Source organism: Thermomyces dupontii (assembly GCF_041956625.1).
Source record: "Thermomyces dupontii strain NRRL 2155 unplaced genomic scaffold VTN31scaffold_3, whole genome shotgun sequence".
NCBI classification, from domain to species: domain Eukaryota; kingdom Fungi; phylum Ascomycota; class Eurotiomycetes; order Eurotiales; family Trichocomaceae; genus Thermomyces; species Thermomyces dupontii.
The window spans coordinates 382724-394037 of record NW_027192309.1 but is presented as its reverse complement, the minus strand read 5'-3'; the positions used below and the strand labels follow the sequence as shown (position 1 = coordinate 394037).

Below are 11314 nucleotides of genomic sequence, written 5' to 3'. Positions count from 1 at the left end.
TCATGATTGCACACCGGCACCGGTTGAGGTTGCTGGGCAGAGCCCTTGGCGTGGAGTTGCCTGTGGGGAAGCAGCTGGAGGCGAACTGAGTCTGCGGCTAGTGAAATGAGCTGTTGCTCGTGCATAAATGAAGGATGAGATAGCCCTCCTTCGGGGAGGAAAAGAAGAAGAGGCCAGGGTCTGATTGAGAATCCTTCGATTTCTTTCTCCTTTCTCATCAATTAATTCTCTTCTCACAGATATCCCGCATAGCAAGGAAAAAATGAGCAAAGAAATTGAGCAACACATCGAAAACGCCAAGGAAGGCATGGTGTCGACCAAGCATGCCGACGTTGCGGCCACCCTGGCCCAGCAGCGCGTCACCCTCACGGAGGAGGACAACAAGCGCATCCGCCGCAAGACCGACAAGCGCATCTTGACCATTCTGGTCTGGGTGTATTTCCTGCAGATTCTCGACAAGACCGTGCTGGGTTACGGCGCGACCTTCGGTCTGCAGACGGATGCCAACCTGACGGGGAACCAGTACTCGCTCATTGGGTCGATTGCGCCCATCGCCCAGCTGGCCTGGCAGCCTTTCTCCATGTATCTGATCGTGCGCGTGCCTCATCGGATTCTGATGCCCACGCTGGTCTTTGGCTGGGGCGTGGCCCAGACCCTGATGTGCGCGTGCAAGAGTTTTCCGACCCTGCTGGCCGCCCGGTTCTTCCTGGGTCTGTTCGAGGCCGGGTGTCTGCCGCTGTTTAGCGTCATCACCAGTCAGTGGTATCGTCGCGCCGAGCAGCCGATTCGCGTGGCGGCCTGGTACGGAACCAATGGCTGGGCGACCATCGTTGCCGCCGCGCTTTCGTACGGCCTGGGACACATCAAGTCGCCGCATCTTTTGCCGTGGCAAATGTACGTCAATGACTCTTGGAAAAAAAAAAAAAACAATATGAGCTAACAATTGACAGTATCTTTCTCTTTGTCGGTCTGTTGACCGTCGTCTCCGTGCCGCCTGCATGGTACTTCCTCGACAACGACATCCCGTCCGCGCGATTCCTCACAGAAGAAGAAAAACCCATGGCCGTGGAACGTCTCCGAGCCAACCAAACCGGTACCGGCACCCGCGAGTTCAAGATCAAGCATGTGATCGAGGCTATCATCGAGCCCAAGACCTATCTCTGGATCGCCATGACCCTCCTCCTCAACGTCGGCGCCAGCGTCACCAACGTCTTCGGTCCCCTCATTCTCAGCGGTCTGGGCTTTGACCCGTACAAGACAAGTCTGCTCAACATGCCGTTCGGCGCGATGCAGTTCATCGTCATCATGATTGGCAGCTGGGCCGCGCAGAAGGCGCGTATCAAGGGTGCGGTGCTGGCCCTCCTGATGCTCCCCGTGGTCGCGGGTCTGGCCGTATTGTACAAGATGCCGCGCGGCGAGGGCGCCGCCCAACAGGCCCCCTTGCTCGTCGGCTACTACCTCCTCGCCTTCCTCTTCGGCGGTAACCCGTTGATTGTCACCTGGATCGTCGGCAACACGGCGGGTACCACCAAGAAATCCGTCAACATGGCCGGGTTCAACGCCGCCGCGGCCGCGGGCAACATCATCGGTCCGCTCTTGTTCAACAAGCAAGATGCGCCCGAGTATATCCCGGGTCTCCGTGCATGCCTGGCCATCTTCGCGACCCTCGTCGCCGTCATCCTCATCCAGTGGGCGAACCTCATCTTCCTCAACAAGTTGCAGGAGCGCAAGCGTGTCCGCAACGGCAAGCCCGCCAAGATGGTCGACCACTCCATGCAGTCGCATTATCAAGACATTGAAGAATTCAACAACTCCGACGGTGAGCAAGGCGCCAATCAGACCGTGGGTGAGCAGGCGTTTTTGGATTTGACGGATCGTGAAAATGATGAATTTGTATACATTTACTAGTCATGTCTATAACCATCATGAATACTAGATTATGTTTCATCATCCCATAGATATTAACCCCATAGCTACTAGAAAAGGAAAGTCACACTATCATAGACATGGAAGGAAAAAAAAAAATGAAGGAATTTAAGCCTGCGCCGCAAAGCCCAACTTTGGACCATCCGCATCAAAAACAACATACTGGCTCTTGAGGAAGACATCACCGAAGATGGAGAAGCCCAGACCCTGGTTGGACTGAATCCCACCGTAGCAAGTCACGCCGGTCTGATCCACGGGGACATAGTTGATATGCTCTCCAGGGATCACGGCATCGTAGTCGTTGATCTTGACCGTGAACGAGGGCAGCTCGGTATCGCAGGGGAAGACGTAGCCACCGATCAGTTCGTTGTTGACGGCGCCGGGCACCTCGGCGTAGTAGTCCTCGAGGACGCTGTCGTCGACCAGCAGCAGGGTGGTACCGGTGTCGGCGATGCCGGTGATCGGGGCGCCCTTGCCGCCCTTGTCGCCGACGCTGTAGCCGTCGGCGGTGAAGGTCCAGAACCCTTCGCTGTCGTCCACGGGCTTGTAGGTGATTTCGCCCTTGAAGCGGCTCTCGTCGATGTAGCCAAAGTCGTAATGACCGGGGGCGTTGCTGCGCAGGGTCACGGCGAAGAGCGGCAGGTCGAGCTCGTCCTTGACGTTGTCGAAGAAGGTCTTTTGCTGGTTGGGTCGGACTAATGGGATTTAAATTGATTGCCCAGTGGTCAGGATCGCAAATCCTAGGCAAAAAAAACAAACGTTTCTTGATCGCGAAACTCACCGGTGTTGATCTTGCTAAAGGCAAGACCGACCAGACCATCATTGGCGGTGTCCTGGACGAACTGCACGCTGACTTGCTGCGCGGTCTCGACGGCCTGTTCCTCGGCAGTGACGCCGCCAATGGTCACGCTATCGATCCAGACGTCTCCGCGGGCCGAGCTGCCGTCGCCGTAGCGGATCTGCCAGGTGTGGCCCTCCAGCTTCTTTGCGTTCTTACTGGGCTGGTAGAGGTCATGACCCTGGCTCTGGGACTTGGGGGTATCTTCGGAGTACACCCAGCTGTTTTTTTAACTCAGCGTTTTGAATCTTTTTTTTTTTCCAAGTCTAATTGATACTCACAGATCAGCCGAACCCGTATCAATGTTCAGGTCCAGCTCGCTATCGCCCACTGTTACCCGCGTGATATACTGGATATCATTCTCGGCGGGAATTGTCACGGCAGTACCGTTGGTGGCCGCCGTGCGAATATTCTGCGGCACCTCGACATGGAACTTGAGCAACGACCGGGCATAATCGGCAATGGGGTTGCGGGGACGATGCTTCTTCGTCGCAACCTGGTCAAAGGTAAAGTGCCGGAGGCCCTTGACCTTGGTCGTGCCGGTGGCCGGAGCGGCGTCCACGACGGCGGCGCTGAGCGCCAGAGCCGCAACGAGAGTCTTGGACAGCACCATTGTTTGTTGTTGTTTGTGATCTAAACGAGAGACTGGGATTGAAAAGAGCGGAGGGAGGAAATGAGATGTTTTCTGAATGCTCAGGGGAGAATGGGTTGTTTTTAATATCTCTCTTTGATCTATCTCTCCCACGCTCAGGAGTCATTCAGCCGCGTCTCACGCAGTGCAACCGGGATCCAGGATTGCACCAAGCGAACGTGGAGCCATGGAGAGTCCATTCTAGCATTGGGCGTCGATCATGTCAAATCTCCTCCATTCATCCACCGTTCTCCGTCCGTCAATGGAGTGCATATTATTAGCGGGAAATACAGAAATCCAACCCTGCCGAGTGCGTCCATGGTCGTTCTCGGCAACATGCTTAATTCGGTTTTCTTTGTGATGTGCCAATATTGATTCGTGCAGCAATTGAAATCCCACTCTGAAGAATGATCCATCACAGAGCCCTTGTCCAAACGCCGCAGGACTGCGAGGTTAACCTTGATCCATCGCACTCCGGGGCCCTGAGAGTTGCTCGACGAACATGACGCATCATCGTCAGGGGAAGATTGGGAGAATATCCGTGATAAGCCCTGATTGGCGGGCTTGATAAACAGCGGGGCTGAGACCCGATCCAGGAAAGACCATCCCAATTGGAGCATCCATCGCCCGTTTCGTTTTAGTTCCGAGCCATTCGCCAATGAAAATGCTCCGAACGCAGCGGCATTGCCTTGATCGGCAAGCGGCGAAGTCGTCCACGCAATTCAGCGGGTCTTATCGAAACAGGCAGTTCCGTATTCGGATTTTACTTCCATCTGCCAATTACATCGTTAAACCCGCGGATTCAAACTCCCTGCTTAAGAGCGTTGTTACTCGCAAAAACTATGTGAATTGAGTGAAGCGAGTGCGTTGCTGAGTTCAGTTCAGGTCAGGAACCAAAGTGGACCAAGCGGAGGCCGGTGGGCGGGTGGCGATGCCAAGATTTAGTAAGCTTTCTTACTCCACACATTTTCACCAATCACGCTTCTTAATGACAAGCCAATGCCGAAGCTGCCAATCAAGATTAACCTCGGCTCTCGCGATAAGTTTAGCGAATCTTGGCAATAATGTGCAAATTGCAAGCAAGTCATCTTTGCAGAGGCTCCTTCAAATGGTCAATGCTCCTTTCATGAACTTTCGCTTCGTCCGTTTCGCCGTTCCATGTCGCACCTCAACTCTCCAAAAGATGGTCTTGCAGAGTACAGACTGAAGTTACATGTCCTCATTTGCCATGATCAAAGTGCAGGTTACATAGCTACAGTGCGGTTGATCGACAAGGGCAGGGATCCAGTTATCAATCGACCACGCACTGCACGGGAAGGGGCAACCATACTTCGTACAACTGCATGCAGATTGCATCCGCAGCAACCATCAACGGCCGCTGAGATGGAAATCTGAAACGCAACACCGGTGGCGCCGTGGCGGCGGGATCGGTACCGAGGCGGACACTCGGAACCATCGGCGGCGTCGCCAGTACTGTAATTGTTGCTGTGGAACTCCGATTGGATTCTGACGTTTAAAAAAAAAAGATTCAATTCGTGCGGCTTTTACGGAGAACTCAAAATCTCACGACGCCGCATGGCGATCATGGAACCTATTTACTACGTTCGCGGTACGGAGTACTCCGTACATGTGCCTAAAAATCTATGGTCTGGGAAGACCTGATATTTGGACCTTGCGCCCAGTGTAACGGCCCGGATCAGTCTGTCGATCCCGTAACGGCACTTCTCTATCGCGCCATTTTCCATGCGGTACGGAGGACAGTACAGCACCTCTGGATGTCGGGAAGAACCGCCATGACGGTGATCTGGACTCGGCATTTTGTACCCCAGTGCGGAGGTACATGATGCGATGTACGAGTACTACCATGGCTGCTGCTTGACTGCATCAGCAAGCAGATGCAAGCGTGGCTTATTGTGCAACGTTGAGTTGACGACTCGTGCCTGACCATGACGATCATGCTACGTTCAGACTGAATGCATGAATTGCTCAATGCGCTCAGGATCAAAGGGTCCCGTCCTACACAAGCATCCTGGATGGACATCATGTTTGCTCCGATGATGTTGGTCTCATGCAGCAAGCCTTTATGATCTATATCCACATTTTAGAAGATCAAAAGTCCATATTTTTCTCTCCATACCCACGCACTGACTTCATCATGGTCTTACATGCACTACCACGCAGATCCCGACTGGCAATCTACGCATGTGTGTCATGCTGCCCTGCAGTGAATCTCCTCGCCGATTTGAGCTCACATTCTTGTCAACAATGCAATTGTTATCTCGATCATCTCCGATCAAGCCCTCTGATCAAGTGCCTCGGGTTCGACCTGGTGATGAAATCGAGAACTTTGTGACGGGGCTCTATTCTTCAGGCCCCAATCCACAGCGAGGCGGATAATACCGCCATCCTCGTCGATGATCGGGCATCCATCTCCCAGAATGCCATCCACCATCTGTTTCAGCACAATGCCGCTTTGCCGGGTCGAGATCTTTTCATCACCGAGAAGTTCCCTTGTGTGATGAACATGAAAGTCCAGATCCTCGGACGGACGCTCAACGCAGCCCCCGGCCAGTACTGATCAAGGCATAGGTCCGAGATGATTCCTGGAGAGTCTTCCTTCTGATGGTCAAACACTCCATCTCCCCATCCCATCCTTGATCCTAGAGTATCTGGACGACTGACGGTAGCTGTTGTGCCGTCCATCTCTTGGATTCTCCAAACATCAGGCCACCCAACTACCTACCTAACCTACCTAGGTAGGGACCGTAGTAAAATCCGGCAACAAGGAACCGGCTTCATTGACATTGCTTTGCAGGACAAAACTTGAGGAAACACGGCAACCCGAGAGACTTGTTGCCGTGCCATGCTTCATACAATCTTTGTCAATGACTACCTTCATTTCCTCTGGCAGCATTGGACAACGAGCACGGCATGACAAACTCAGATCCAACCTTGACACATAAATGATGCCAACCAAGTACCATTCCAATGTCACAAACCGCGTGACAGGCGCTAACTGTGCGGTCGTTCATTCTGTAGCCACGTACAGAGTACCTAGGTACTTACTATGATGACACCAAGTACGAAGAGGTATTCTAGACAAAGGATTAGACCTGCCGCCTTGACCGCTTGGTCCTTCCTGATCCGGACATGCGGAGGTAGATGGGGGCAGCTGAGTCAAGAGTCCTGTACGATGAACTTTGAGCTAAGCAATGCTACTCACTCTTCAACTCCAGCTCATAGCTATTATGGACAGGAACGGATTCGACGTGATGCTCTATTTCAGATATATTGGGTGTTCGCTATCAAAGCAGATGACAACCTACTCGGGTCCTGTTCGTTCTCACTCGTCTCTTTGCCAGATAAAATGCAGGTCAATTGATACATCCAGCCCATGGAGGAGCCATCAGGTCCGATGAGAGAACAAAAAGTCCTTGAGGACCGGCGACCCCGAGAATTCCGGATTCAGCAGGACACAGTTGAGAAAGTACTGCAACCCTTTACGCCGCGACTCCAGGAACTTTGGCTGGAATCTGACTACACACCACCGAGAGTCAGCCAGCTCAGCGGCGCTACGAGAGGGTACCGCACTTACACAAGACGCTCTTGGGCGGCAGAGGCGGCAGGGCGTTCTTCGCATGCGGGAACGCATCCTTGAGCAGCCTGCGCAGCTCGTCGAACTCGGAGTACCTCAGACGGAAGAACACCGGCCCGCCGTCCAAGGTCTGCACCTTGCAGATCCAGACGACGTAGGCGCCCAGATCCGACTTGCCGGAGACGACGACATGGTCGTCGATGGTGACGCTCTTGGCCCAGAGGCCGCGGCTGGTGTCGGAGTTGGGGTCCTCGGTGTGGTCTTCAAGGGTGATGGCGGGGTCGGCCGGGAGCGAGGAGTCGGAGGCGAGGGAGGTGCGGGAGAGCCGGCGGTTGTCAGTGTGATGCAGGCCCCAGTACGGCGGTACGACCCCGGAGGAGACCGAGCGGTCGTCGGCGCGAGCCGAGGAAGAAGAGGAGGCGGTGACGACGTCGTTCGGGACAGTCAACTGCGCAGAAGAGTTGTTCTCCAGGTCATTGTCGTTGTTGTGGTTGTCCGGCGACACAGGATCGCCTGGATCCCTCTCGTCATCGCGGGGCTGCTCCATCCATCAGGGATGCGATCGGGAATTCAGGGCGTTATCGCGAACGATCGGATTACTACTACTAGTGGCGTCGAGCCGGAAAATGCGGAGAGGCGATGTTTGAGACACACAGATGGGGTGGGCTTGGCTTGTGCATCGCCTGATGGGCCCACTGGCTGGATGATCCAGCGGGATCAATGACTGAAGAGGATTGCAAAATGATGGTTTTGATTGAGAATTGGGCTGTCTTGAAGTCGTCGAGAGTTATTGACTCCTTCACTCTCATCTCAGAACCCTGCCACTTGTCAAAAATCATCGGAGCAGAGAAGAAGGCCAAGATGGATTCACGTGATCTGGAGACCCGGGATAATCAGCCGAGGTGCGGAGGGGAACTACGGCTGGATTGGGTTTAGCGTCGGTTGGGACCGTGGGTGATGCTCACGAGTCACGAGGAGCTCTCCAGGGTTTGAAAGGGTCCAAGTTGATCTCTCCCAAGACTTAAGTGGGTAGGAAAAGGAAAGGTTCTTTCTGCTTCTCTTCTGTTCTGTTCTGCTCTTGTTGCTGTCTGGAAGGGAGTGGAATGTGTCACTGAGAAGCCAGTTGAACTATGAATCCCAGCATGCAGAGCTCCAGCGACAGCTGTCCCAGAAAGGCAAGTTCAGGAAAGATGAGCCAATCGCCGCACAGAAGCCGCGGAGGGATGATGTCAACTGTGACCCGCAGGGATGGAGGGAATGGAGAGATAAACATTGGGGGAAAGCATTGAGAAACACTCGGAATTGGACGTCTGCAGTTTAAAAGAGAGACATGGAGGTGCAGAGGGTACTGTAGCATTGATTGTCGCGGGAGGAGGAATTGACCTAACCCGATCCAGAGTGGAGAGGTCTCTTGGTGGTCTCACCAGTGTGCACGGAGCTTCTGGAAGAATACAAAAAGGAGCCATAGTTAACCATAACCCCATTTTTATTATTTAACCTAACTACTGTATTACTATTATTTATTTATTCTCCCTGTTTTCAGCTCTTCTCTTTGTTCTCGAGCACTGTAATCGGAAGAGACGGCTGTGCTGCCGAGAGGGACATTGACATTCCTTGCGAGGCCAGATCCTGACTGACATTCCACGAGGATCTTGATTGATCTACCCCCTGGATTCAGACTGCAGTTGGTGAGTCTTTTGAGAGTCCTTTTCACCTCCTCAGGTTTGATTTCCTGGATCTATCTAACCTCCAGTGACCAGACGGTTTGATCATCTGGTCGAACGACTTGCAAAGAAAAAACATGTTCAAGAAACTGCTGTTGGCTAGCTCGCTCCTTGCCGGTCTGGCAACCTCGCAAACAATTGATCCCGAGGACATTGAAATTTCGACACGAGGCAAGTTCTCTACCCGCTCGCGAAATCATGGAGTCAACACTGACAACACAAGACCAATGGTGTCTCTCGCAAACTGAGTCCTGCCCTCTGATCTGCCTGCAGCTGCCCGGTGCGTCGATCGAAACGCAACAAAACGAGTGTGATCCGGTACGTCCCTTTTTTTTTTTTTGTTCATAAATCTAACGATCCCTAGGATACTCTCCATTTCTCCTGCGTCTGCAGCAACGGCGTCCGCCCCAACGCCTCCGAATTCACAGAAACCATCCCCTACTTCCTCTGCACCGAGCGCAACAACCGATGCGTCGAGAACTGCGCCCAAGGCGACTCTCTCTGCCAGGCCTCCTGCCGCGAGGATAACCCCTGCGGTGCGCAGAACCCGCGCAAGGGCAACGGCACCAAGGCCGCCACGCCCACGACGGCAACCTCCACAGCTACGGGGGAGGATGTCGTCTACACTGGGTTTGGCAAAGGGTCTGCTAGTGATGACACCGATGCGGGCGTTCGGGGTGCGGTGCTCGAGATTGGGAGGGTGTATGGCACGGTGGCGCTCGTAGCGGGGTTGATAGGAGGTGCTGCGTTGGTTCTGTAACTCTTCCTCGGTGTGTGTGTGTGTGTGTTGTATTTGTTTGATTTGATTGCATGCATTGTCTGGTTTATTTCTATTTAATCTGGTGTTGTGGCATGTTTCTTGCGACACATTGCATATGTAACAGGTCGGCATAGTTCAAAATGGCATTGATTGGTTCCGGAAAGCTGTGACATGCAGAAAGAGGTAGTTATACAGTACACAACACACTGGCGTTCTTGTACCAGGTCAAGAGCGGGTTCTCGCCGCTGCGAGTCTCCGTATCTTCCAGGTATGCCCACCGCTCCATGAAATCCGCATGGCTGCTCACGAGCGTGAGCTTGCCCGTGATAGCGCGGTAAATGTCCTCGACGACATTGAAGTCGGTCGGGAAGAAGATGTCAAAGTAGCCTTGGTGGACCTGTCCATGTATTAGCGAGGAGGCTTTACGATGGAGGGAAAGAGGGGGAAAAGGCGGGGGGAGGAGGAACGGACAAATGGCGTCGACACCGTGACGGTCCGTCGTTTGTACCGCGTCTGCACAACCGGCGCATTCAACCCCGGGATCGCATCGGGCAGCGTGTTAAAATCACTGGCAAGCAGGCGATGCGCGGGGAAGTAGTCATTGAGGATGTCGAAAAACTGCATCAGCCGCGTTGGGATGTATTCCGGCTGCGTGAACTGGGGCTGCAGCGGCAGCGAGTTGCGGATCGATCGCATCAGCTTCGAACCCAGCGGCGTCGGGAACGGTCTGCGGGCGGCCGCCTGGCGCACGCGCAGGAACCGCGCCGCCAGCGGGTCGAGCTCAAGGTTGTAGTATTCGTGGAACTCGCCGTCGGCGTCGATCAGGACACCGCCCTGTTGCGGTAGGCCCGTGCGGTAGTCGTACCGAATGCTGTCGTGGCTGAAGTTGTCAAACACCTCCAGCGCCAGGAAGAAGCAGGGCGAGTGGACGTAGGTGTCCCAGTCGAAGATGGACTTGTTGATGATCTCCACGTGGCCCATGTGTCCGCCCGCATTGATGGATTCCTCCAGGTTCTTCATCTGCAGCGATGCCAGGGACGACGAGATTTCAATAATCTTGAACTTGGTCCGCTGGTAGACCTCAAAGTCCGTGTCGCGGATGAAGTCGAGGATGTTCAACATCAGCGTCCCGTTTCCGGCGCCCATCTCGTAGATGATCAAGTCGTGGTACGGGTATAATGTGAGCTTGTAGTTGGCGACCAGATACCGCGCGATCGCCTCGCCGTAGTACGGGCGAAATAACTCGGTCGGCGTGTGCCACAGCTGCCGCGCATCATCCGGATTCGTCTCGTCCAGCCGGTCCTCAAACTCGGTATATCGCTGGCCTAACAGCCGGTGGAATTCCGGCCCGTCTTCGATTTCTGAAAAGTTGAAGGGCTCGCCGGGATGGAAGATGGTTGCGTGCTTGGAAAAATATCCATAATGCGGATTGTACAAACTGTCTAGTTTTGGTCAGCATCGCCTTATTAAGTGTCTCAACTTCAAAGACGGCACCCTCGATGAACTCCCTCGTCAACATCTTAACCTGCCTCGGCCGCTCTCGCCGATTGCGCAACTCCTTCGCCGTAACGAGCGGATATGTCCGCAACTCCTCCGTAATGTCGCGCGGGTAGTCCCCGCGCTTCGTCCACATGGTGCCATCATTGCCACTCGTCCCGCAATTAGGGTCATTGGGCCGGCGCAACAAGAACGAGCGGCGCTGCTGCGATGATAATGATACTGCAGGATGATGGGATGTCGTTGTTCGGCGCAGCACTTCTGACCGTGCAACGGCGAATTGGCAGGATCGATGTCGAAACAGCTGCCGGAATAGGTGATTCAAAAGGCGCGAATCCATAAT

General features: G+C 54.0%; 5 protein-coding genes across 5 annotated transcripts; 2 read left to right on the top strand and 3 right to left on the bottom strand.

The window, feature by feature from the left end:
* Positions 1–1059: 1059 nt before the first annotated feature.
* VTN31DRAFT_3584 (uncharacterized protein) lies at positions 1060–1908 on the top strand (the record flags this gene model as incomplete). The annotated part of the gene is made up of 1 exon (XM_069403879.1): positions 1060–1908. The coding sequence occupies one exon, from the start codon at positions 1060–1062 to the stop codon at positions 1906–1908; it is 849 nt and encodes a 282-aa protein (XP_069260909.1).
* A 126-nt stretch (positions 1909–2034) lies between these two features.
* VTN31DRAFT_3583 (uncharacterized protein) lies at positions 2035–3377 on the bottom strand (the record flags this gene model as incomplete). The annotated part of the gene is made up of 3 exons (XM_069403878.1): positions 2035–2621; positions 2708–2985; positions 3046–3377. 3 exons carry the CDS (start codon positions 3375–3377, stop codon positions 2035–2037), a joined length of 1197 nt encoding a protein of 398 aa, XP_069260908.1.
* A 3424-nt stretch (positions 3378–6801) lies between these two features.
* On the bottom strand, positions 6802–7537 carry VTN31DRAFT_3582 (uncharacterized protein; the record flags this gene model as incomplete). Its single annotated transcript, XM_069403877.1, has 2 exons — positions 6802–6932; positions 6991–7537. 2 exons carry the CDS (start codon positions 7535–7537, stop codon positions 6802–6804), a joined length of 678 nt encoding a protein of 225 aa, XP_069260907.1.
* Positions 7538–8791: 1254 nt separating this feature from the next.
* Positions 8792–9474, top strand: VTN31DRAFT_3581 (uncharacterized protein; the record flags this gene model as incomplete). Its single annotated transcript, XM_069403876.1, has 3 exons — positions 8792–8885; positions 8938–9032; positions 9079–9474. 3 exons carry the CDS (start codon positions 8792–8794, stop codon positions 9472–9474), a joined length of 585 nt encoding a protein of 194 aa, XP_069260906.1.
* A 187-nt stretch (positions 9475–9661) lies between these two features.
* Positions 9662–11107, bottom strand: VTN31DRAFT_3580 (uncharacterized protein; the record flags this gene model as incomplete). The annotated part of the gene is made up of 3 exons (XM_069403875.1): positions 9662–9871; positions 9946–10916; positions 10969–11107. 3 exons carry the CDS (start codon positions 11105–11107, stop codon positions 9662–9664), a joined length of 1320 nt encoding a protein of 439 aa, XP_069260905.1.
* Between the last annotated feature and the right edge of the window lie 207 nt (positions 11108–11314).